The sequence below is a fragment of the Aphelocoma coerulescens genome, chromosome 2, assembly GCF_041296385.1.
Source record: "Aphelocoma coerulescens isolate FSJ_1873_10779 chromosome 2, UR_Acoe_1.0, whole genome shotgun sequence".
Lineage (NCBI taxonomy): Eukaryota > Metazoa > Chordata > Aves > Passeriformes > Corvidae > Aphelocoma > Aphelocoma coerulescens.
In genome coordinates this window covers 15,457,798-15,485,084 of record NC_091015.1, presented here as the reverse complement: position 1 = coordinate 15,485,084, position 27,287 = coordinate 15,457,798, and the positions used below count along the sequence as shown (strand labels likewise).

General features: G+C 40.9%; 1 protein-coding gene across 1 annotated transcript; it reads left to right on the top strand.

Moving 5' to 3' along the window:
* The first annotated feature begins 3,300 nt into the window (after nucleotides 1–3,300).
* On the top strand, nucleotides 3,301–17,834 carry MTPAP (mitochondrial poly(A) polymerase). The gene is made up of 9 exons (XM_069006559.1): nucleotides 3,301–3,442; nucleotides 5,221–5,393; nucleotides 5,839–6,072; nucleotides 6,396–6,620; nucleotides 10,367–10,578; nucleotides 12,767–12,993; nucleotides 14,194–14,286; nucleotides 14,385–14,458; nucleotides 16,125–17,834. The coding sequence occupies exons 1-9, from the start codon at nucleotides 3,301–3,303 to the stop codon at nucleotides 16,461–16,463; spliced, it is 1,719 nt and encodes a 572-aa protein (XP_068862660.1). The 3' UTR covers nucleotides 16,464–17,834.
* Nucleotides 17,835–27,287: the final 9,453 nt, after the last annotated feature.

Sequence of the window (27,287 nt, the reverse complement as noted above, 5' to 3'; positions counted from 1 at the left end):
GGCAAGAAAGCTGAAGATTATTATAGGAAGAAAAAAGAGAGGAAGGACTGAAGAATAAATTAGGCTATAGGAGAGGCCAGGCCAAGGAGAGGGCAGAATTGGCAGCACCTTGAAAGTGGGCGGTTGAAGAGGCTGAGTAACACATCCTCAATGTGCAGGAGCTCTCACGCTAGGATACTTTGGGTATCCTCTTTCAGGAACTTGCTTGCGCTATTAGTTTTCCCAAACCCACAATTAATTTTAATGAAACCCTTTTCTATTTTTAGACCAACTTCAAAGAGGGAAAGAGGAGGAGTTCCTCTCTTCACATCAATGAATTTATGCAGGGCAAGTCTTAGGATTCCAGAGGAAACTCGCCATGGAGAGCTGGAGGAAACATAAGTTTCTGCTCCGTGGCTTGCATAAGTAGGATACAAATTGAAATGCTCTATTTTAAAAGCAATCTACTCTCTGTCTTAATGATCATCCTAGAATACAAAACCAAAATAATTAGGTCATAGCAATTACTTACAGACCCTGGCTTACTGGGACGCTGCCAAGAGTATATGCAGCACTGCACTGAAGACCTACTAACACACAAGTACCCTAACATACACTACAGATGTGCCCACAAGTTTTACATAAATTACTGTTTTTAAATACTAAAGAAAATGACATTTTCTTCAGTACATGCCTGGGGAACCGTGCTGCAGACCAATGACTACTTGCTGGGTGCCCTGCAGCTCTCTGCCCCAACCACCTCATTTCTGATCTCACATGCCACCTTCACTGCAGTAACTCTGCCTTCACAGCCTTGGCCCAGGACCAGACACACAGAATCACAAAATCAGTTAGGTTGGAAAAGACCTCTGAGATCATCAAGTCCTACCTATCACCAAACACTACCATGTCGACTCCAGGGATGGTGACTCCACCACCTCCCTGGGCAGTCTGTTCCAATGTCCAATCCCCTCTTCTGTGAAGAAATTCTTCCTAATGTCCAATCTAAAACTACCCTGGCCCATCTTAAGACTATGTCCTTTTGTCCTGCCACTGGTCGCCTGAGAGAAGAGGCCAACCCCCACGGGGCTACAACCTCCTTTTCTTCAAGCTAAACAATCACAGCTCCCTCACCCATTCCTCATATGGCTCATTTTCCAGACCCCTTCTCAGCTCTGTTGCCCTTCTCTGGACTCACTCCAGCACCTCAATGTCCTTCCTGAATTGAGGGGCCCAGAACTGGACATTGCACTTAAGGTGTGGCCTCACCAGTGCCAAATACACTTCCCTAGTCCTGCTGGATAACATCACTGATATAGGCCAAAGGTTTTACTTCCCTGAGTAGTCAGTCTGCCAAAACCTACATTAGATCCCCATCACCTCGGCCATCCCACCCTTCAGGTTTACTCCTGTTGGGGTTTTAGGAGCTCTCCTGCCTGGTTTTTTATTCTGTTAAAGGAGTTTTGCCCATACAGGTTGCCAGGGGAGCAAATGGCTGGGTACTTAAGAAAAACAAAAGAGCTGGCTACAGAATGGGGCGCATCTGGCTACTCTTTTGTTTTCACCTGAGTGTGTGGGGGCAGTCGGTCTCCACGGTCTCGGTCTCGGTGTTTGGAGAGAGAGGGAAGCTGCTTCTTTGACCGCTTTTCTTTCCACTGGAGAAACATCGAGATTCCAAGCCCGCTTTCCCTGCCCCGCTGGAAGCCGGGCTGTGGCCGCCCTGCCCCTGCCATTGCTTCGAGCCTTCACTACGCTGTAGCCCTGCCTGCCCTGACCTTTGGGGAGTTCTCTGTTTGGATACACCTCGTCTGCCATCTGGGATTTCTGCTCTTCCCTGCCGTTCCAGCCTGCTGTTCCCGAGGGTCTGGCCAGACACCGGGGCCAGCTGCCCAGGGGTTTGTGAAGCCTTTGTCCCATCCCTCCCCGGGATCCCAGGGCACCGGTGCCGCTGCTCCCCGAGCTCGCTCCGGAGCGCCCCCTGCAGCCGCGGGGGAACCATCGCACCTGCCCTGCTCACCGGGAGCCGCCAGCGCCCCTGCCGGCTGCGAGCGGAACTGCACCCGAGGGGAAAGGGCCCGGCAGCCGAGAAGGCTGGGACTGGGTTTGGGATTGTTTGCTGTTACTGCTGTAGGTATTGTTGTTTGTTTGACTGGTTATACACATACAGTTATATAATAGTAAAGAACTGTTATTCCTATTTCCCACATCTTTGCCTAAAAGCCCCTTGATTTCAAAATTATAATAACTTGGAGGGAAGGGGGTTGCATCTGCCATTCCAAAGGGGGCTCCTGCCTTCCTTAGCAGACACCTGTCTTTCAAAGCAAGGCAACCCCCATGCCCACCCTCACCCTCCTGCCCTTGGCTGGCAGGGCTCATGCAAGGGTTGACGGCCAGCCCTGGCCTGGGCTGCTGGGTGCTTCCTCACACAGGGCAGGCAGCTCTCACACCCCAGGCCTCAAGCCTGCCCTGGGAAGCTCACAGAATCACAGAATAAGCTGAGTTGAAAGGAACCAACAAGGATCATTGAAGTCCAGCTCCTGGCCCTGCACAGGACAGCCCCAAGAAACACATCATGAGCCTGAGAGGGTTGTCAAAAAGTTTTTTGAACTCTCAGGCTTGGTGCTGTGACCACTTCCGTGGGGAGCCTGTTCCAGTGCCCAGCCACCCTCTGAGTGAAGAATCTTTTTTTAATATCCAACCTAAACCTGCCCTGGCACAACGACAGGCCGTTCCCTCAGGTTCTGTCACTGGTCACCGCAGAGAAGAGATCAATGTCTGTCCCTCCTCTTCTCATGAGGAAGCTGTTGACTTCTATGAGGTCTCTCCTCCATCTCCTCCAGGCTGAACAGCCCAAGTGACCTCAGCCACTCCTCATTCGGCTTCCCCTCAAGGCCCTTCATGGTCTTCGCTGCCCTCCTTTGGAGGTTCTCTAACAGGTTTATATCCTTCTTACATTGTGGCACCCAAAACTGCACGCAGGCTTCAAGGAGAGGCCGCCCCAGTGCACAGCAGAGCGGGACAATCCCCTCACTTGCCCGGCGGGCGATGCTGGGCCTGATGCCCCCCACAGCTGGCCCTCCTGGCTGCCAGGGCACACTGCTGACAGCTGTTTGCTCCCTCTGCCCGGAGCAGGCAGCTGCCCGCACCCTCGGCTGGCCGGTTAGGTTTGCTCCCTCCTTCCAGAGCGCTCAGACGCGCCGGGCATCCCCAGCCCTTCCCCGCCGCGCCGGTGCCCCAAGGCAAAGCACACGGAGCCGGCTGAGCCCCGCCGGCCGCCGTGGAACGCGGCGCCTGCGCAGAGACGGCGCGGCCCTGCCGGCCATGGCGCTCCGCGCGGGAGGGCCGGCGCTGGTGCTGCTGCGGGGCCGCCTGCGCCTCCCCGGCCCCGCCGCCCGCGGGCACGCCCGGCTCGGCCGCTCCGGCGCCGCCGCCGCGCAGCCGGCTACCGAGGAGCCGGGGGAAGGTAGGGACGGGCCGCCGGGCCGCGCTGCATTCGCCGCGAGCCTCGGTGCCGCACAGTGGGCTGTGCCGGCGACGTGGGGAGGGAGCGGCCGCCTGTCCCGCTCGGCCCCACCGGAGGCGCCGGGGCAATGCTCGCGTCCTGGGCGTGAGGAGCCCCGCAGGGCCCGGGCAGCTCGGCCGGGCAGTGGGTTCGGCTTGTGCCTTCCCGGGCTGCAGCCCAGGAGGCCAGAGTCCGCTGTCAGTGCGCGGGACTCGGTTTGTTAAACGTAGATACCTGCTAGAGGTAAATCAAGTGACGGGGCTTATCCCGAGAGACGCCCTCAAAAAGGCACAGGAAACGTGAGACTGCCGCTGTGTCTTTACTACAAACCGAGAACTAGTGAGGGGTGTCCATTGCTGCTGTGCATCAGTGCCATGCTCAGACTGTGCAGAGGACAGCAGAGCCAGAATTTGTCAGATCCCATCATGTCTGTAGTGACTAAGCATGTACAGGTAGTAAATCAGGCAAAAATTACAGCCGTTCTGGCCCAAAGCAGATACTTCCTGTTCATATCACCCATCCATGGGACTTGTCTTTTCTGCATTTTGGTTACTTCATCCTTCTCTGTTGCTATGGAAACTGTGATCTTTATCATCTTCATAAAGTGCTTCCTTAGTTTTTCGGATGAAAAATGCTGTATAAAACTGAGCTGTTGAAAGAGATACTGTGCTTATTATTTACAAACCTCTGTGACACCTCAGTAAACTTGTAAAATAAAGGACTTTTAAAAACAACTACTATCAAGTAATACTTACAATTATGTAATGATACTTACAGGTTTATTTGAGGCCACAATATGCCATGGGTTCTTCAAAACCAAAACCACAAAAACATAGAATAAAGACCTCTCTATTGAATCTTCCTGTGGCAGATAGTAGCTACTGGGAAATGCTCCCCAGCTTCCCAATTCGAACGACAAAGGGAAGTATTAACAGTTAACAGCTTCAGGCTCTGCTGATGTGATGTGGTCAGTGGATTAGTTTGAAAGGTATGCAGGGCAGTGATCATGATTTCAGATTTGTGAGATGGTCCATTTGCCTGTATGCAGTGAAGAAAAAAAGTTCCATGTTTCTGGATCTTCAGCATGTCTTGATTCCATGTGAATTCTGGAGGCTGTCAGCAGGAATACAGATTGCCAGTAGTGTGATGAGATATGACTGGTCTGTGGGTTTATTGTACTGGAGTAGATGAAAGTGTATTATTAAGTGAAAATTTTGAGTAGGAGTTTACTGTAAAGGAAAGTGCTGAGTTGTAAAAATAGCAAGTGTTGAATTGTTCTGAAGTGCTGGTTTTGTGGTGGTGAAGAGAGATTATCATTTCAGTGAAGCTTGCCAAAGGTCTAGACGTGCCTCACAGCCTAGCTGGCATTTCCAGACTCTTGTGTGTGCTGTTTTTTGATGGTGAACAGCAATTTAAAGAACAAAGATTCCTTGTGTTGTGAAGCTTCCTGTGCATCAAGGGAAGTCAGTATTCTTTTCTTCCTACCTTTCCTACTCCTTGTTATTACAAACGTATGCATTTGTGAGAGAAGTACACTTATATTTCTTTCTTTCATTCAATTTTCATTGTCTTTCATTTGTTCTTCATTCTTTTCATTTTTGCTGTCATGATCTTGGAGAGCCAGGACAACCTTTGTTCAGTTGGAACAACGATCCAGAGGAAGAGATTAAGTGTACTAAAACCAGCTGTATATCTTTCTGTTTATGTAGAAAAGCCTTGATGCTTGTTTCTTCTCACAGATGCTGAAATCAGTAGCAGAAAGAAGACATTTGCTGAAGTGCAAACAGAACGGCTGGATCAAGCTGAACGGACTGTTTTAATTAAGTGCCCATCAAAACTTAATGAAAAAAAATTATTGCAGTACTTATCCAGTCATGGAAATGTTAAGAGTCATTTCTTTTTTGAAAATCGTGTAAGTAATTAACAATGTAAGCTAAAATCTAGACTTAGATAAAAAGAAATACTAGAATGAAAATTTGGTTAAGGCTTCATACATAAGCAAATTATATACAATTCTATACAATTAGTGTGTTAGATCAGTTTTTATCTGTGGTAATGTTCACAAGTTGTTGAGCAGTTGATTTTTATTTGTAAATCAACTAAGCAACACCTCTGAGGAATAGCCAGCAACCTGTTTTGCACTAAATCTTTGAAATTTTACATAGCACCATTCATTTTTCTAACAGAGATAGCTCCTTTTTCATGTGTTTCTTGAGTATTTAAATTGTGAAGATTAATATATTTCAAAACTTTTATGTTTAGTGCTTACTGCTAAGAATAATACATCTTAAATACTTTTAACCTATATGCATTATATGCATTTATCTAACCCTGTATTTCCATTCTTAATGTCTTAGGGCATCAGTGCTTTAATAGAGTTTTCAGAAAAGAGCAGTATAGCCTCGTTACAGGATGCTGTTGGAATCCCAGATGCTTCAGAGCATCATGTTGTCCCTTTTAAATCAAGACTTTTTACGTTCACATTGAAAAACCCAGTGAGTCAACGCGTGGAAGAGACACCACTTCACCTCTCTCCTCAGTGTCACATTCCAGTGAAAGACCTTATTCAAAAGCTTTGTCTTGCAGACAGTGTAAGTAGAGGTTTGTAGATATCTCTTAATTAAAAATGAACCATGTTCATTTCAGATTTGCAAGGGGTTATGTGAAACTTATAAAGCAATTTATTTTTATTTTAAAAAGTAATGTATTAGAATTTTGTGGGAATGGTTCTCCTATACTGAAATATAGAAATGAAATTATTAATTTGAATTGTGAAAATAATTTCTCTGTATGAAAGAAACCTTTTGAAATTTATAAAATAACCTAATTGCATTGATATTAAATAGATGAAAATATATGTTAATAGATAGAACATGGGTCATTGTATTTTTACAGTGTTTATTTTCTGAACTAGATAAGCAGTCAGATGTACATTCTACTGAATGAGTATCAGCTTACAGAAGAAAACATCAAGCTCCGATTTCTGGCCTGTTCTTTGGTTCGGGATTTTGCACGTGCATATTTCCCAGACAGCACAGTAAAGCCATTTGGCTCTTCAGTCAACACATTTGGCAAACTGGGATCTGATGTGGACATGTTTTTGGACTTCCATGATACAGGAAAGCATGCTACAAAAATGGTAAGATTGTGCTGTGCATCTTCAGTTTGTTGGATTTCTTCAACAGAGCAGCTCATTTGCTGTTTCACACACAGGAATCAGTTTGTTTTTATTTAGATTTTACATGGGTTCATACTATAGAGTGTGAACAAGTTTATTTGAATCTTTGGATTTGAAGACTTTCAAAAGCTGAATGTGACATGGAAGAGATCTTCTTTGCAATAGGAAGAAAATTATTTGGTGTTTAAGTAAATTTTATACTATTAGGGTGAATTTCACTATGAAGAAAACCCTCATCTTCCAAAATTGTTTCAGCAGAGTCAGACCTTTCAATTCTACTGGTGTGTTTTCTTCTCTGTAGCTTCTGTGCTTCAGCCATGCTCTGTTGAAGTTTGACTTTGTTTTTTAGGCTCCTCCATGTCCTAAAGCAAAGTAAGTTTGTGTATGTGTGCACATCTGTGTTTTGGGAGGGTTGTCAGGTTCTTTTCCTTACCTTGAAGAGATGACTTTATGCTCCAGGAAAGTTACTGGATTATTTACTGGGGTGTATCTGTATGTATACACACACATTGAGTGTGTGGAGGTGTGAAAGATCAGGATGTGGGATAGTAATGGTGAATACTTACAGGTGCCACACAGTCCAGAGAAAATTTCTGTGTTAATAGCACCTGATTTTCATTGTGAGGGGAACTAGCTGGCTTACTTCTTGAAAGGAGCTTGAGTGTGAGTTTTTATGTGTGAACTGTAGATGTTTTGGGGACCAGGGCCCAGGAGCAAACAGGAGCTGAGCCAAATCAATAATGCAGATGCTTTCAGTTGTCAGACTTTACATAAGGTGCCTCATAGTTATTCAAATGCCTCTTTGATAATACAACAGTAAGCATCAAGACAAGCAGAGATTACTAAGCATGCATAGTCTTGAATTTTTTGACCAAAGCACAGAATTTACACCAGTACCTTGAGAAGCCCAGGGCTACAAGACCTCCAGTAAGCAATATGCAGTCAGCAGTGTTGTCTTTTTCAGTGCACATACTAAATTTCATCTGAATCGTATCTTTACCCATAGTGTGATTTGGAAACTTGCACTATGTATCTGAGTTCACATGTTTAGTTTAGTTATTTAGTATTTGAGCAGCTTCAAATTGTAATGGTTATTTAGAGTATGTTCTGTCTTGGGCCGTGTGCATGTAGGCATAGAGAATAGGAAAAGACTAGACCAGGCATTTTTGGAAGGATCTTAGGTCTTGCTGCTGGTTTTTGACTGTGAATGGTGTAAGTATCCTGTAAGATTGGAGAATGAAGTAGGAGAGAGAGATAATGAGAATCAGGATAGGAAAAAGGGTGAATTGGGTCACAAAGGCCCAGTGGAGAAGTTGGGATTCTTCACAGATTCTGAATGAATAATCAAGTAAGCAATTCTCATGTTGTGAAAACTTCTCTTATTATTTGTGTGGTGACAGACAGTTTGGGAAAAACGAGCTCTGTTTTCCTTAAAAGACAATGGGCTTAAGCTTTTGAAGATTGAAAATTCTCTCAGCTTTTCTATACAATTTGTATATTGCCATGTAAGTTATTTTAAAGAAATAATCCTTCAAATATACAGTTTTTAGTATTACTGCAGTGATAAAACACAATGAAAGCAAATATGTCAGCTGAGGAGAAGGATCATCATGTGTATGAAGTGTTAAAATCTAGGAGCACTTTACATTTAAACAGTAAAGTTGCCTCTTAAATTTTGAAGGAATACCTTTCAAGTATAAAAAGTCTATTTTCAAATCATGTTTGTTAACTAGTTGTTTTCTTTAATATGTATCCTTTGTGAAGATAGAAGTTCTATTGTGAAATGTAGAGTATTTGATGATGAATGAGTTTGCTAGCAGCTGTGATTACCTGTGGATGGTTGAGAGACTTATTACTATGGGGGAGACAAAGGGGAGGTAGCTTTAGTTACAAGGTGATTCAGCAACAGCAGAGAAGGAATCTTCCGATTTCTTCACTTGTGTAGCCTTTCAGAAGGTCCCAACAATGGAGGAGGATCGGGCATTTCAGCACCTATTTACATGAAATTACTATTCTTGAGCCTTATGGCAAACTGATTACTAATTGTAAATTTAAAAAGGGGGCAAAAGTGGGAACATGCTTTACCAAGAATGGTTTATCAGTACAGTGCTAGACCACAGATAGGGCATTTTTAACCCATGGGCAGTTTGGGAGATTAGTGAGTGACTCAAAACAGGGCTCTGTGATATTTTTAGAGTAGCAGTTTTTGTTAAAACCAAGAAGTTATGCTTCTTGGTTACTGTATCAGTTTACCCAAAAGTAATAGTTTATCTGTACTTGCTGTTTTGGGCGACATGGCAAGAATAGAAGAACCACAGGGTTTGGGCAAGTGTATCAGTACTTCATACCCCCTAGCTAGGACCAAAGCTATATATGAAGGTTCTCTTAATTACTAAGAATATCTACTTTATCACAATAAAAAAGTCTTCATTCAGTTTTTGAAAGATAGTTAGGAGCTGTCTGGAAAGGCTCTTTGTGGTTTTTGTCACAAATATAACTATCAACACCAGCCCACCCCAAGTCAGCTGAGTCCCCATCTTTATCTTTCCTGTTAACTACCTCGATGTTAATAGTTACAGGCTCCTTTCACTTAGAGCCAGCCCTACTGCAGCATGCAGCTACACAGCCAGATGGGATTAGGGACCGCTGTCCTGGCATGTTCCACCACATGTGGTGCTGACTGGAGAGCCATTGGCAGGAGGGGGGGAGCAGGAACAGTCACCTCGGTGATTGCCAGGGAGACTCAGAAGTTCAGCACCTGAAGTGACTTCATGGGAAATGTTGCAAGGTCCATAAGTTTGGAATTGTTTCACCTGTCCGTGAGATCACTAATTTGTGGACAACAAAAGTAACGTGCTCTGTGTCTCAGTTACTGGTTAGATCACTGTGATTTTGTTTGTATAGTATGCATTCACGCATGACATGTTCCAAGGGGGAGGATAAGTCAGTGTCAAGTATTGGATTAGCAAGCAAAATTAGCTGATGTCTTAAAAACACAGAGTATAAAGAAAACAGAGATTTCACAGGTACGTTACTGAGGTAAAAACTACAAATATAACAAATCAAAATATGAAGACCTACAGAGAAGTTGATTTGTGATGTTAGAATATATCTTCACAATGTTTTTGTCTTTCAGGGAAACTATATATGACATGAATTGATTATTTTAAAGTCTTACAGAAAATCTTAATTTTGAAGGATTAAGTAATTTGCATGCTACATTTTTTACTTTTTTAAATGAAAAAGATTTTTCTTTACACTGCTACTTGATTTACTAATACTGCATTGTTTTTTGAGGATTTGAAACGGAATTACTAATAGTTTGAAGTTAGTGGTAGTTTGGTTGTATTGTCCCTCTGCAATGGTATTCTCCTCCTTTGCAGTCAGAGCATTTATGCTCTCCTGGTAATTCCAGAATTACTTTTTTAGCCAGTAGTGATATGTAGTACTATTGTACTTCTGTTTGAACATGTAGCTTTATAGTAAGTTGATCACTGTTAACCTGGAAAAATTGAATCACCAAAAAAGAATCTGAAAGAGAGAGCAATATGTTTTTACGAATTTTAAGTTGGACTGCTTTGAATAATTCTTGTCTTTCGGTTCTAGTTGTACAAACTCCTTTGCAAATTGCTGTGGTCTTTCAGGAGTATTTTTAGATGTCTCTTTTGCTTGAGAGCTAACAGCTTGCTTTTGAAATTCTGTGTTAGAAAAAAGGTCCCTTTGAAATGGAGTATCAGATGAAAAGATTACCATCAGAAAGATTAGCAACTCAGAGGATTCTTTCTGTGATTGGTGACTGCCTTGATAATTTTGGTCCTGGGTGTGTGAATGTACAGAAGATACTCAATGCCCGCTGCCCTCTGGTGAAATTTTCCCATCAGCCGACAGGATTCCAGTGTGATCTGTCAGTGAGCAACAGGTGAGACCTGGTTTTAAAAAGTTTGCAGAGAATTCTGATGTATTTAAAATGTTCTGAAAACCGGTAATACCAACTGTTTAGTCTTCTTTCCGTGTTATTAACAAATGTGAATGTTGGCTCTGAAAATAAAAAGGCTGTTTTTTTGACTTCTAGGGCTTAGAGTTTGATGTCCTCAAGTTATCTTTCTTCAGCATCAGAAATAGTTGCTAGCTGAAGCTGAAGACTCAAAAACCAGTCTATGGAATAAGGTTATATAACTGGGAAGAAGGCAGGCAGTGTTCATTAGTCATTACTTCCCTTTGGCATATGCACAGCCTTTCTTGATTGCTTTTCAGATTAAGCAGTTCCAGAATGTTAATTCTTAGTGCTTTGGCTTCTAGTTATTTTGGTGTCCTTTCCTTCTTCTTAAAGGCCGGCATACACCTGTTTGCTGGGAACATCCCTTGGATGCCTAGTGAATTCCCGGCGTCGGGAAGGGGCGGGAGCCTGCGGTGCTCCCGCCGTGCGGGGCCGCTCGCAGCAGTGGCCGCTAGGGGGCGCCGGCTGCCCAGCAATGCCCCTCAGGGCTTCTCGGTGGCCGCCGAGCACGGAAGCGGCTGTGCTGTCCCTTGTGCTTGTGCTATCGCATGTTTTAGTTAGAAATACCCCCCTCACTCCGGTAAACAACCCTGGCATAAGTGTGTGCAGCCGAAAATGAGTTACTCACCCTTTTCATTTTTGTTTGGGAATATAAAAATATGTGTGATTATTCTTCAGGATAGCAGTGACAGGAGCCAAGGGGATGGATGGCCTGAAGTTATGTCAGGGGAGGTTTAGGTTGGATATTAGGAAAAGGTTCATCACCCACAGGGTGGTCGAGCCCTGTAACAGGCTCTCCAGGGAAGCAATCACAGCACCAGCCTGACAGAGTTCAAGAAGCTTTTGGATGATATTCTCAGGCACAGGGTGTGACTCTTGGGGCTGCCATGGCAGGAACAGGAATTGGACTTTCATGATCCTTGTGGGCCCCTTCCAATTCAGAATATTTTGTGATTCTGTGATACCAGTTTCAGTGCAGTTTTGTCATTTGTCTACATTAGATACGATCAGATGAGATATACTAAGTTTTCTGAATTACCCAAAGTTCTGTTTCAGAATATGCAGGAGTTGTTAAGGCAGTATTGAACAAGTTTCTTGCAATGAAATTACTTCTCTATATGCAGCCACAGTGAAAGTCAGCATGTAGTTCTGTACAAGGTTCATTGTAATTCACTGCTGATGGTTTGGCTGGTAGGGACTGCATTTCTTGTCTTGTTATCATTTTTACTAGGAACAAACCTCTCTGGACACCATAAAGCACCTTACAGCTGAAATTTTAGAAGCCCAGATGCTACAAAGTTTTGACCTAGTAAATGTCTCCAAAAGGCTATGCTGAATTTTTAGAACAATTTTTAGCACTTCAGGCTAAAATTGAACCAAAGTTTTACTCTCATACTGTATTTTCATTTTTTTTCTGCTTTTTCTTGCCCTCCCATTTGTACAATATATGAATGGTTGTATAACAGTGTGATGAAGGAGATCAAAAACTGATCCATCTGAAAACCTTTATCCTTCAAGATTAGTTGTTTTTTTGGCTTGACTAAGCAGTAATCATTTGAAAATTACCAAACTGACTTGTTTTGCACATTTCATTGTGTCTCTGCACTTAGGTTATTTTTCAGTGCAGCATTTTATTACTTTTTATATAAAATATGTAAAAAAAGTTCTAGTTATATTTTATTTTATATTAGGATAGAGATATTATCTAATGTACCTCAAAGGCAACTGTGGCTAAATTAGGTTTTTTCGCCTCGGTTCTGCATAGTTTGACTCCACAGTACTTGATGGTGTTTTTTTACTTTGAGTTTTTTTTCCTCCCACTGTGATGTGGAACAAGGAAACAGGAAATAGTGCAAATGCAGTATTATTATTTACCCAGAACTGTATCTTTCTTGCTATGGAAAACTACCAGGTATTTAATCCTGGACAACTCCAAGCATTCCAACACAAACCATTCTACTATTCTATGATTCTCTTCTATTTTTTAAAACCTGTAAAAGTTAATTTTTTTTTTTATGGAGGTCCTCTTCTCTTATAGTAAACAATGAACACTGCGTCTGATACTTCATAATTCTCTCATCATTTACATGTCTTCTCATTTCTTCTTCAGCATTGCAATAAGAAGTTCAGAACTCTTGTATATCTATGGCTGTCTTGATTCCCGTGTACGAGCATTAGTGTTCACTATACGATGTTGGGCCCGTGTTCATGGACTTACAAACAGTGCTCCTGGTACCTGGATTACAAACTTCTCCCTGACCATGATGGTCATGTTTTTTCTGCAAAAGAGATCTCCACCTATCATTCCAACACTAGACCAACTTAAAGAACTGGCAGGTAAGCACAGCTGTTTCTGTGTTTATTGCAGTTTATTGTACATTTGTTTTCTCTAAAGTGGTAAATAAATGCAAGCTATTTCTATATGCTCTCAAATACTAATGATTATTATGTGTGCTTTAAGTTTGAGGGAATACACAAGTTTTACATGTATTTTTTAGTGAAAATAATGCATCTTTAAAGGCAAAATAAATCCCTTTTCAATACAATACTAATTCAATTTAAAGGGGTTAGACTTATTCTGTGCCTTGGATAATTAAAAGTAATTTACTTGTTCAATGCTCCTGGGCTGAATTTTTTTGTTTGTTTGTGTTTTAGAAGACCTTCAGGGTCTTGAACGTTTCTGGAGTTAAGGATTTTGTGCAGACTGATAGGATGTGTATTGTTTTATAGATACCAAATGCTTAAAAGAAAGGCTGTATTTTTGTCTTCAGTTTATAATGTCCTTGAGACTGTTCAGGCCATTTGCAAATAATTCTTATATCTTCACAAACAAGCTGTTCTGGCGGTTTCATACACAGCATTCTGGGTGTGTTATCTTCAGTGAATCGTATGAAAGCATAGAGAATGACACCTCAAGTTCTTGATTCCTCACTCATGTCTTTTGCTTATTGACATGCTTCCTTGGAAGCTTTGAGTGCTTTCAGTGAAGAAAAAGGCCTGTGTTCGGTTGCTTTAAAATAATTTTAAACATTTCCATCAGAATCCTGTAGAAATTTTTATACAAAAAACACATGTTCTGATATTTTACAAGAGTATTCCTAATCCTCTGAAGTTTTTCAGAAAAAGACAGTGAACGCTCTGAGTCTGATTTTTTTGAAACCTTCATGTAGAAGAGTTGTGCTGTTTAGTGTATAATACAGCCCTCTATACAGAGGTACCCTGTTTGTTACTTATTAGAAGTATTTTCAGAGATACGAAGATCTTACTCGTATTCCTGTAGGATTAGGACCATTTATCCTATTCCTGTAGGATTTTGAAAATGTGCCGTTTGGTCATGATGCTTATCCTTTGCCCATCTATAGGCTTTTTTCTTTTAAATCTTTTACCACTTAAATTGAATCTTAACCTGAAAGTTCACTTACATTTGATTTATATAATATGGGTAGCATTGATTTCAGTTTGTTATCTGAATTTTATTAAGTACAATGGCATTTTACTGTTTATTACTTCAAAATATGCCCACAATTTTTCTTTCAGATGAAAAAGACAAGCATATAATTGGAGGATATGATTGCTCATTTGTTAGTGATTTAAGGAAGATTAAACCTACAAAGAATACAGAAACGCTTGGTAGGTAGATCTTTCATGAGTTTTCTTTTTTTTATAAGGGTATTGAAAATAAACTTTTCCTTAATGTTACTGATGGCTTTTGTTTTTCTTTCCCTTAGATGTATTGTTGGGTGAGTTTTTTGAATATTTTGGAAACTTTGATTTCAGGAAGAATTCCATAAATCTTCGAAAGGTAAATGGATTTTAATTGCTCATCATTATCAACTGAATCTCTCTGTCTGCCATTTGACAAACTACATATGCTAGGCACCAATTTCTGTCACACTGAGTCCTTTCTGTGAAGGAGTGTTTTCCTCTCGGAGCCCAATAACTTACAATGCCATTAAGAACATTTACAGTGTCATTACTTGGATATGGTGGAAAGCAGAAAGTGATGCAAAGCCAGTGTAATTTTACTGGAAAGCCCGGTAATAAAAGTGGCAGTTTTAAAAAATCAAAGCTATTTTGCTTCTGTGTGAGGAAAGCTATTAAAATGTTATGATGTCTGTCATAGCAAAAGTCTGCAACAAACCCTGTGTGCTGACAGGCTTTGCATTTAAAGTTGGGAGTCCAGACCCAACCGGAGCCTACATTAAAACTTACAGCTGAGTTCTGGGTATGCTTTTGGCACTGCGGTTTCCTACTGCAGTTTGTATCAGCCCACAGTAACTGTACTGCAGCTCAGTAAGTATGCCATAGCAAGATAATGCTGTGCTCTCACTTTGCTCTGCTTTGTATGTTTAAGTCGTCCTGTTGATCTGTGTGTGCATGCCAGTACAATAGAAATACATGAAAATGTAACTACCATAACTCACACCTGTTCCTGCTGGACTGCTTCCAGAGTAGGGGTTTCAGTGCGCTGTTGCTGTGTGGGCACTCAGTTATGTTCTGTTTGCTCTTTGGGCATTATGGATCGCTGGCATAAGAGCTCTTTTTGTAGGTTGATCCTAGAAACTGATTTATTTAGGTGGAGAATTTCTGTTTGCTATTAAACCTCAAAAAGGCAAGCAAAAACACTTTTGGAGCCTGAGCTAGTCAGGGGAGGTATCTGTGCTGCTGATGTTTTTCTGACAGTCCTCTTGGCCCTGGGGCAGGAGTATGTAACGTGTACATAGACACTTCCTGGACCAGCAATCGCTGGTGGATTCCTGCTAGAGCTTGTGGTGGAAAGGCTTGAAGAGGTTCTGCTATACAGAACAGGTCAGCTAAGAAACACTGATAAGCACTGAGATGGAAGTGCATTTAAATAGCAAACTACACAGTTGTCAGCTATTTGTGTTGTACTATACCAGGTGCCCAACAGTGGACTATGACCTGAATAGCTCTGTGCTTAAAGGACAGACCAAACTGGGAGGAATTTCAGCCAAGGCAGCAATCTTGTTCAGTTACACCAGCACTGTGAGCTCTCTGAGCACTGTGGGAGGAATAGTTTGAACAGTTTAAGGGCTTGCAATATTTTATCCAACTGGACTGTGCAGGTTGATATGACACACTGATGCGGCATACACAAGTGGAGATTAGGAGTAGGAGGTTGCAGTGAGTGAGGTCTGAGGTTTGTTGGAAAGCAAATGGAAGAATGGCCAAAAAGATTAAACTGTAATTGTGTGTTCTTTACCTTGAAGGAAATCTAAGTTGAATGTGGCAAAGAAAACCACCACTGAGAGGATTCAGAGAACACGAATCATACAGTCAGGTTGACAGGAAAATTAACTTGATTAATAATGATTGGGTGTTTTGCAAAATGTTCTCTAGTAGGTCAAAACACTTCTAATGCTAATGTAATAACTCAAGTGATTTGTTATTTGCTCTGCCTATAATGCACATATGCAACTTTGGCTTTTTCTTTATACTCTCTGCAGGGAAAGGAAGTAAATAAGCCTGAGTCCTCTCCTCTTTATATCTGGAATCCCTTTGAACAAGACCTTAATATCAGCAAGAATGTTAATCAGCCACAGCTGGAGAAATTTATAGCTATGGCCAGAGAAAGTGCCTGGATTTTACAGAAGGAAGATAAAACTCAGCAAATGATCAATAAAGAACCTTGGGGACTGGCAGCACTACTGATACCATTTGGAAAAAGTAATTCCAGCAGGATGAAGAATAGGATGAAAGGAATAGGAAGTGAAACAATCAAAAGCCTCTTGGACTCTTTAAAGTTAAATAATGCAAACAGTCAACAAAAAGCAGTGGGAAAATGACTTTAAGCACAGAAACGCAGTAGCTAATATTCTGTTTTAGGAATTGAATGTAACACACAGTCCAAAGAACATTACTTTTAATGTTTCTATTATGGGGAATGGAGAATCAAGCAATCTCCGTTTTTCATAGTGATGATTTTTGTACAGGTCTGCTTTCTTTCTGTACATTTTTCTCCTCCTTACTCCTCACTTCTCCATCTGTTTTATGAATGAAGAGTATTCAAGTAAGTTTTACAGATGCATTTTGGAAGTAGCCTTCAGCTGGGCACTCTTCTGTAAAAAAGGCTGACAGGAGCAGTATGAGAAAAAGCCTTTGGGAATTCTCTTGGCTAGCATACAAATAATATGCTAATGAAAAGCTGAAGAAACAACCACCCTTCCATGAAACCACAGTCTGAAAGAAGATAAATGTGTTGGAACTATTGTTTCCAATATGGCCATGTTTTGGCAGCCAGTAAAACCGAAGTGCATGTATCTATTTTTTGCAATTGTTTTCCATTCCTGTAGATAGTGCCAAGACAAAATAAAGAGAATGGAATTAGATAGTAAAGGTGTGCAGTTTGTTAAAGCATTGCACCACCACAGCTCTCCAAGGATAGTGCCACTGTTTTGTGTTGGAAAAGTGGGTTTGCTCTTGTGTCTACCACCTGATTTCAAATGTCTTTAGTCAACTCTCCTTTGTTTTCTCTACCCAGGACTGATCCCCACCCACACTTGTTTCTTATTTTGCCTTCAGCTTCACTTTAAACCTGTATTTCAGGTTCAGGCAGGGGTTCTTGTATGCCCTCCTTGCTTCATCACTCTCCCCAAAGCTGCTGCCTACTAGGTGACATCAAAGCATTCCTGCAGATGGATCTGTCCAATGCAGAGATCCAGAGAATCACGTATCATGCTGGAGTCCGGTTCCCAGTCTTGCCTTGGTTTTCAGATATTCAGCAGAACAGTGACTGTCCCCTTCCAGATCAGTTGGGCCAGCAGAGTCAATGCTTTTCAGTGACTTAAAACACTGAGTGCTCTTTCCATCTGCCACAAAAATGTCTTTTCAGAGGAAGGGGGAGAGGGGAGGGAAGGAAGAAAATTGGAAATGGCAGGCAAATATCGAACTCTACCTTTGTGAGTATTTCACCTGTCCAGTTTGAGAGCCACTCATGCATCAAGACTAAATGGTAGCACCTGTTAGCAATTCCACAGAGTGTTTTCTTTATTCACAGAAATTCTGTAAATGAAATTATTCAGAGATAATCATATAAATGCAACATCAATCTTTGTGATTACTGTTTTATTTTCAGTACTTTTAGATTCTGTAATGTTGCAGTGGTATACGATCTTGTGTAGACATTTTTCTAATGCCTTGATCTGAACAATTTATAAGTGTTTTCTCTTTTCTCTGATATATTATTTATTGGAAATACTGTGGGCAATAATGCATACTTCCAAGTACTTGTAAAAACTGGGCAAGGAAAAGTATTTTCTCGTAGTTGGCAAACTAAAGGATTAGACCTTCAGGTCAATTCCATAATAGTTTATTCAGAGTTTTAAATAATACTCACATGTGTCCATTTCTGATTCATAAATGTTTTCTTAAATGACTCACATAGTCCTTATCTTGGTTGCTGAAATTAATTCTCATATTAACTTCTTCAAGACTGAGCCTTGAATTTGAAACTTAATTTTCTACCTTAATCCTGAAATTAGAACTTCTTTTTGGAGGCTGGTATGAAGTTTATTGTAACTTGCTATTGGTGCAAACCCAAACACTTTGATGGCAAGCTTGACACAGATGCTCTAAGGAGCCTGCTGCTACCAAAATCTTTACAGGACCTAGAGGTACATTTTCTGCTGTTTACCCAGGAATAGACTACATGGCTTTTTGAAGATTAGGGCAGTACTCAAGTACTTTTGAATTTTTTTTTTTTAGATTAACCGAATGGGTAGTAGTGTAATAATAAGAGTATGGGTCACCAAGGAGAGAAGCGTGGAGCAGAGCTGTGGCAGCGTGTACCTACTTGCATTATATTCAGATTCACTGACATAGGAAAGATTTTATATGAATTTTGACACATAGATACAGGACACTTGTAGACAAGTAACAATGAATTTTGTATTTTGGTTATATGGTTGAGCCATGCTGAAGCACAGGCTTCATTTGTAAATGGTTATAGATGTTCAAGCTGCTTAGTATTCCTTAAAAGGCAGGGCAGAACATGGTCACTGTACATGAAGCACCTTTCAGCATCGCTTTTCTGTTTAGACTGCCTGTCCCTTTTGGGAATAGTTCTGAACCCTTGTCATGGCTGCAGGCCAGTTTCTGAAAAGAGGAGAAAGAAGCCAAAAGCAGTGTTGTAGCAGTGGAATGCACAGATTTTTTCAGATATCTACAAGTTGAGGGAGCTGGTGACCAGGGAGCCAAGCCTCGAGGCTTCAAGGATCAGCTCTCATTGATGTAAGCCCAGCAGGCAGCTTTCCTAGAGGAGGCTGTAGCTGGAGGTGGAGGGCTGACCATGAGCTTCCCCTAAAGTATGAGCGATGTCTAGAGAAGAGCTGAGTGAAGCTGAAGCCACCTGTGGGAAGAGAACCAAGACTTGAGGGGGTGTATTTATCAAATCAAGACAGATGGTATGATTATAATTTCCTGAGGGCAGCGGTCTTATATTGAAGATATTTAGAAACCATCATTATGGTTCTGTCGCTGAAAACAAGAGCTGGATATATGTCAAGAAAAGACTATGAATATGATCTAGATTTGAGAGCTCATTTATATGCTCCAGAAATATGTAAACAATATCTCTGCAAGAGCGAGGCAGTCGGTTTTAGTTACTTCTCAGACTTGGTGCTGATCTGCTGTATTGGATGGTGGGTCTGTTAGGAAGGTCACAGGTAAGGAGCACCAGTGAATTAAACAGTTTCGCCCCTTTGCCCCTTTCTATTGCTGGGAATACTTTTTAGTGCAAGTCTCACATTTCCTGGCTCTTAAATGGTTAGGGAAACTGAAAACATTCGGAAGTTCCTTGTCCTGAGAAAATGTGCTTTGGGGTATTAACTTCAAAGTTAACATTTGTTGCCAGGGATTTTTTTTTTTATTTCCCTAGATGTTTGATGCTCACAAGTGTTGCAGGAATAGGTTCTTCTGCAACTGTCACTGTCCCATCATTCCTCTGTAACTTCCTGGGAATCTGCAGCCTTGGCCTACAGTTGACTCCTGGGTGAGCATCCTAGTGCCATGCTTTTGAAGGCACAGTCACAAAAAAGACTTCTTGCCTGATAGCAGATGCTCTATTCCTCTGCTTTGGTTTCAAAATTACAGTTCCTGTTTTGGATCCTATTCTTTAGAATTGGAATGACAGTATATTTGAGGTTGTGAGAGAGGTCTGAACCTAGTCCAGTTGCCTTGTTAAGTGGTATCAGCTGTGAGATTAGACCAGGACTTTTCATCTAGTCAGGCCTTGAAAATCTCCAAGGATGGAGATTGGAGATTGCATCTTGTTCTAGAACAGCCTGTTCTAGTGCTTGACTGTCCCCATCGCTGTGGTGGGCTGGGCTGAAATACGCTGCCCCATCCTTGTCACTCTTACTGGCTTCTTTTCTGATCCTGACACATGGTCTCAATCAGACTGCTGTCCACAACAAGTGTTCAAGCTGTTCCTTCACATAGAAAGCCCCGAGTCTTCTCTTCTTTCCCTGTCTTTCCAGAGGAACTCATACCCATCCATCACAGTGCTCCCGTCACATGCAAACCCTCCTACCATAGCTGTTATTCCAACAGTGTTAATAGTAACAGCACAAGGAGTTCTAGTTCCTCCTGCTTGTTCACCAAGCTGCCACACATTTTTATTTGTACATTTTAGGTGGGTATGTGTTCATGAAGTTTTATTATTATTGAGGTCCCTTTTGTTCCTGTCACCCTGTATCTTTTTCTCTCAATCCATGTCCACAAGCTGCCTGGCATAACTGGGGCTTATGGTTGTCCTCCTTACTGTTCTAGCTGATTGCTTTGATATGGCCACTATGCATATCCAGCTTACAAAGTCCTCGTGACATTCAAACCATAACTAAAAATAAATTTCTGAAAGGCTCTGCAGGAAAATAAGAGGATGTGAGTACCAGACTGGTTTATTGTACTGGCAGAAAAGCCCCAGAAAACACGACACCATGCAGAGATAGTGATGCAGGTGCAGAATCGCCATAGGGCACAGTGCTGTGTCTCTGGGACCTTGTTGCTTACACAAGTGCAGTCGTGTGGTACAGGATGCTGCTGCCCAGCAGAACTTGTCCCACTTGGATCTGACATGTTTGTAATGTTGTGTCACTTCTGGGTCTAGAGCTGTCAGGCTCTCAGCCGCAACCTGGCTGTGCTCTGTGCTTGTGCTGGGTCTCTGCTCATTGAGGAATTGTGTTCTTAGAACAGCAAGTCTTCCCTCATAGAAACAAATTTGCAAGTTCAATGTTTTTATACTCTCCAGAGTACAGGCTATGTTTTTGCTTAACAAAATTTTGTACTTTTGGAAAAAGAAAAGGAGACAAAGAAGCTCTATTTAAATAATTTTGCAAACAAACTAGTTAAAGGTCCATGCCACGTTCATCTGAAGCAAGTCTAAGATTTCCATCCTGGGCTGCTTTGGAGATATGATGAATCAACAATTAGTAGGTTTTTCAAAGCGAAATCATCCTGTTCACTGGAAAGCTCATTTCCAAATGCCTTACCTTGCTTATCACAAAATTACCACCAAGGTTCTCTTCTAGTACAAAGTTCTTCTAAACATCATAGGTAATTTGGGGTCAGTTTATTTAAAACAAGGGTTAGGATTTATATGAGGCTAACCTGTGCCTGGAGATAAAATCTCCTTCTCCATAAATCCTCTTAGTTGAAAGTCTTGATCCACTGCTTTTGCAGACCTGTTTCTCATACTTTCTTTAAGCAGGGGTTTGGTTTGCTTTCTTTTGCAGGACCTCCCTGCTTCTTTTCACTCTCCCCATTGTCTTTTCATCATATCTTTCTGATCTGATCTGTAATAAAATAGTCTTTGACTTCCCCTAGTATTTTGTGAAGCAGTATTGAATACAGCTACATTCAAGAAACAGGTAGTTTTCAAAAGGTCGTCCTCACATTGCAATGTAATTTTTTTTACTGCTTCATTTCTTGTGTAGACTGAATCTCCATACTGCATTTCTCACGGCTTGTAGCGGGATCAATTAGCTGGATTTGATGGGTCTCACCTTTATTGAACATGTATTTTTGCAAAGTCTCTTCAATAAAAAGACTTGTTTAACACAGTCTGTTGTATTAGAAAGCAGTTCTCTGCAAATTTTTGTGAGGCGCTCTACCCTTCAGGATTATTTCTGTTTTCCCTTGTTGTTATGGGGAAAACCATGTCCAATTTGTTTCACAGAATTACTTCAGAGATAGGTTTTTGTTCCCATGCTGAGCTCTCTTGTGCATACAGATTTGTAGTCAATATAAACAGTGCAGCCCTGTGCAGGAATTTTGCATGGAACAACTCCCAGAATATGTCTTGTAGGTATTATGCTCGCAGCCCAACAGGGGAGGTAAAAGCCCCACAAATTACTAAGGCATTTGTGGTGCTGACTCCACGAGATGGAACAATTTCCATAATTCTGTATTGCTTTTTCTCATGTTGGACAGAGGAAAGACCTTGCTTTCCTGCAAAGAAAAGGTAAACATGTTACAAGTTGGATTGTTGGGGTGAAGAGTTGTAGTACTTATTATGAATATTTCTATCTTAAGTCTGGTTTTCTAAAGCCCTTCTCTAGGAGCTATTTCTAGAGATTTTCAGGATGAGAGAAAGACCTGGGAGAATACATAGAGGCTTCGTATTTCAGGTAATCAGATAAATGGTACTTACTTTTAGACTAATTATCAAAAGTAATTACATAAGGGAAAATAACACATGTAACAATCCAGCAATAACAAGCATCACTGCCTTGTCTCTTTGAACCAGTTTTCCTGCCTTAATTTTCTGTAGTCCAGTGGTGCACTACTTTTATAGAGGGATGAGATTTCAGAGAGCATACTGAATGGAAACTACAGTATCCAATACATGGGAGGGGAGTACTTAGCCATTGCAGCAGATAAAAAGAAGCATTACCAACTCCATCACGAAATGAGATTCAGAGATATTTTACTCCAAGAATAAAACATACAGAATTTTTCTGTGAATCTTTAGGTGATTCCTAGTTCTTCCTTTTGAAAATTATCTTTGGACACCAATCAAAAGAGGGTTTGCTGTAATTGCTTGATATCTGAGCTTGCAAAGTAAGGTCTTATCTGAAATGACCATAATCTGTTTTGTTGGGACATTAAAGACCTTAGTGATTACAGTTCTGCTCTAAACCCTATGTTTAAGAGGGTTTGGATTGAAGTTGGCTTATGAATTTGGAATATTATCATTTTCAGTTATTCTAAGAATGCAAATGCTTACAGTTAGCAACAGACTTTCACACTTCTGCCACTTAGGCTGTTAGGACTTTATTCCTCCTTTTTACTATAGACAATATTTTCAATCTTGGAACTGTCTTGCAGCAATTAATTTTATATTTCTTCTATGAGATAAATAATAAAGTAAAACATGTCCTCTGTATTTGTTCTGTAAGTTACTGTTCCATTGTGCTGTTGAAGTCTTTGATTAGATAAAGAATAACATATCTGGTGCTTTCCTTCCTCAGATGCAGGCAGAGATTACTGAAATGAGGATGCATTTCAAAGAGCAATGGTTTGGAATGGTTGGTCTCTAAATGCCCCAGTCTACAGAGCTCACCAAAGAAGTAAGAAAACAAACCCCTGAAAAAGCCAATCTCATTGTCAGCCCGATTCAACTCACCCAACAGACATTTTTAACTTTGGGGATTTTCCAAACAGAACAAAGGTCAAACCAAATGCTGTCAAGTCATGGTTGGAGATGGAGTGCTTCTTGCCTTCCAAAATCACTTTATGATGAATAATTTGTTTAAGTAAATGCTGGTCTGTGAAGAGTATGTCTCTGTCACTTACAAAACATGGTTTCTAATGAAGAGAGCAGAAATAACATTTTGGATGTCTGACAAACTCTGTGAGCTATCTCTTAATGGGAAGAGAATAATTTTTTTCTAGCTAGATATCTGAAGTTCCTGAACCCTGCCCTGGCAAAAAACTTGCTTTTTATCCTTATAAATTATAAAGGGGGAATACAGGCATCTCTGATTGTCTTGATTTAATTTTATCCCACATGTATAGGGTTACAAGTATGTGGCAGTTAGGCATAAGTGATAGGATTTTATGCTCCAAATGCTGGTAAGAGAGAAGCTTCAGAACACATAGGTTAATGCAGGCTTGATTCAAAGACACCTAGTCCAAATCTCCTGCACTATTTTAGATCCTACCCACCATTGCAGCAGAAGATCATAAATATTAATGACTGCCAGCTGCTCGCTCCTGGTAGGGACGACTTCCCCTGGAGTTAATCTTTCTAAGTCAGTGGGGCCTTTAATTGCCAAGCTGACCTAGGGACTTCTGAAGCCTGAGAATGAATACAAAGAATGGTTTGCCATCTTCATGCCCCATTCCTAGCAAGACTTTTTTCCACCTGCCTCTAGTAACAGCAGGACATATCCCTAAATTTCTTCTCAAATGCAGAAATTGTGAGCAATGATGCTATAGCATGGCCATTTCTATTCCTCAGATTTGTGCAATTTATGGGTTTGGGTTTGTGCGTGCAAATTTTTATCTGGCATCTTTATTCTGTTTTTCAAAGAAGATTGATGGAAATTTTTTGTTTGTTTTTGTTGTCCCTGGAGTTTAATAAGCTAGAGCTTTCAGAGCTGTGCTTTACTTGTTCCCATGTTTTTCCTGGCAAAGAACAAAATTCAAAGCTGAACCTTTTTCTGCTGGATGTTTTTCTTTTCTGTGATAAACACAAAGTATGCAGTTAGTGTCATGAGAGCAGTAGGTGCAGGATTCAGCTGACACTTCCCAGCAGAAAAGTCTCCATCTTGCCAGGCCTTTGAGGAGACATGACAATGATTCATTTTGGTGATAACATAGCAGGAACACAAGTCCAATTGTTTGCTATGTAGGTCAGAATGGGATATGTTGGCATCTCTGTTTGCAGACTTTACAAAGATGTCTGAGAATGGGAAGCATGACAGCAAAAAACCTATTCTGATATAACTTAAATTGTTCCACTGGATGGAAATAGGCTATGAACAGTTTGCTATCAAATACTTGCTGTCTAGCTGTCAGAGCTGGACATTGTCTATATATGAGGAGGTTTAGTCTTTCACATTAAACAGCTCATTTACTCTTTACCCAACCTCTGCAATTAAAGTCTGTCTCTGTGCCAAGGAGAAGGCCCTTAGAAATACTCAGTCTTGCTGTTCCAGTATGAGTTCCTTATAGTAGCTGGTGCACAAGTACATGATGTACTTAAAAATCAGAGGAAGTTGACAGTTAACTTGGTTAGCTCAGGACTTTTCTTGCAGCCTTGTGCTTTTTAATGTCTGTGCTTCAGAAGCTTGTACAGCAGTCAGTTTGGGTTTTGCTTGCTTGGTCAAAAGTGGCTTTGGGAATGTAATTTTTTGTAACACATTAAAACATTTTGCTGCACATCCCATTGCACATCATGCATGAAAATGATAATGTCTTTTTATGGGAGTCTACCAGCTCTCCCCTGATGTCTTTTCCTTCCAGGAAGCCCTCTGGTTATTGAACATGAAGAACAAAGCTCTTCTCTCTTTCCCTACGTGAGTGGTCCTGTGGTGGACCCTGGGACTGCTTTTGTTTGGTATGTTTGGATGGTGTCACACATTCTTTGGACCAAGCATGTCCCCTGGCTTGTGTCTGTGCAAACACCTCGTTCTCACTTCCAGGTTTGTCCTCTGATCCTCTGTGTCCATCATCTACATAAACAGCAGTATTACTGCTAATTCTGCTCCATAGCAAGGAGAAGCTGAGGTACCTTCCAATTTTGGGGAGAATGACTCTTTCCCAAATGATGCATCTCCTTTAAATTAACTGTCAGCTTCTTCTCATACCAGTGGGAGAAATGTGCAGTACCTTACAGCATTGCTCAGATATATGTTGTGACAAACATTACAGCCAAAACCATACTTTTTTTAGGTTCCACACCACACACATTCAAGGAAAAATATTCTCTCTTTGTCACATGTCTTGAGAGCTGAATAGATTTTTGAAGCAGTTGGAGGCAGTGTTCCAAGATCAGAGATCAGACCGTGTACCTTTTTTCTTTCTTCTTGAAAGGAAATAAATCCTGATGGCTGGACATAATGTTGTCTGTGATCATACTTTGTCTTGGCATGTTTATTAGCTCAATGTGGACTTTTATGAGACTGTTCTCCTCCTTCTATCAGTCCTAAGCATTTATAGCAATTACTTTCTCTGGGGTTCTGTTGGTTATCTGATGAAAATCTGTCTCATACAGGAAAGATACCCAGTCAGGTGATAATAAGTTTGAAATAAATTCATGTACAACAATTTGAAGTTGCAACACAGTTCAGAAGGGAAGTGGGTGGTAACTGATGTTTTTATTTCAGCCTCATCAAAAGAATTTGATTGAATCTGGTTTTTTTATTGCTGGCGAGGCTTATTTTAAAATAAAAAACAACCCATAAACCAACGCAAAAAGGAAAGTTCTGTCTACCTGCCCGAAGGTGAGATTTCTCTTCTAGGAGGGCTAAAGCCCTCAACAGTGCTTGTGGAAGTATCTGTAGCTTAATGTCTTTCAACAGCAGTCCCTAGCTAAGGTTCTTGATTGTTCTTGATTATGGAGAAAGACATAAAGAATAATTATGGGAGGGGATCTTTATTTCTGCTACTGCACTCTTTATGTGAGATGCATGCCAACACAGAGCAGAGCACCACATTCTGATACAGAGAAGCATCTGTATGTAAATGAACTTGAGTTTTCAAAGGGCTCCAGTGTTGAGTTCCAAATCTTTTTAGCAACTTTGAAAATTCACTAAAAAAATCAATTACAGAGTAGTTTATGCTGGGAAGAGGAAACGGAGCATGTCCTCTGCTGAAGCATCACGCTGTGATGAATGGCTAGTAGGTCTGGCGAGCCAGTTGTCTGTTCCAGTTTGGTCTTTGTTTCTGTAAATGAGCCAGTGTATATCAGGAAGAAAGGGAAGTTGTCTGGAAACTTGATCCAACTGATCCAACAAATAGCTCAGTTGTTACTGTGATAAAAGCATAGGATGATGATTTCAAATGTTTAAAGGTGATATTTTTAATTAAATGAGTTATTATAACCTTCTTTTACACTGGAATTACTGTTTGTTGCTGAAATAAGTAGAAGAAAAGGAGTATAGGTCATACACTACATTCTAATCTTTCCATTTAAATAGCTCTAAAACCAGAAGTAGCATAATAGGATGAAAAAACATCTTCTGCTGAATCTTTATCACACACACTTTGACTACCAGGCTTAAAGATTGTATTTAGATTTGGATGGTGTAATAATTGGTGTTATATTAGGCTATTTTTATATGTATTTATTTAATGCACTAATCTAAATAAAGCTACTTTTAAGAAGTGCTAGGTTTGGTCTGATTACTATAAAAATTAAGAGAAATGGTATCCCCCTTGGTTTTCTCCTTTGGCACTAAGGGTGCAACTGAGAAGATGCTCAAAATCCCCACATTGTTCAAAGCTGAATTTCTCAGTTGCTCATCAAAGTTTTCTTGTTCCTCCTTAACAGTTCTGAGGTATTTTATACACATTTACATAAAATATTTTTTTTGCATAGTTAATCAGTGGAGGTAGAGTAGGGGAATTTTCCCATAATCAGTAAAAAATAAAAATATTAAATTCTG

What these genes read in the sequence shown, in the direction of transcription:
- MTPAP (XM_069006559.1), top strand. Translation starts at nt 3,301, where the DNA reads ATGGCGCTCCGCGCGGGAGGGCCGGCGCTGGTGCTGCTGCGGGGCCGC. An exon ending in AGCTTTGTCTTGCAGACAGT is followed by an intron (nt 6,073 to 6,395) that starts GTAAGTAGAGGT and finishes TTTCTGAACTAG; the next exon opens with ATAAGCAGTCAGATGTACAT. An exon ending in AAAGAATACAGAAACGCTTG is followed by an intron (nt 14,287 to 14,384) that starts GTAGGTAGATCT and finishes TCTTTCCCTTAG; the next exon opens with ATGTATTGTTGGGTGAGTTT.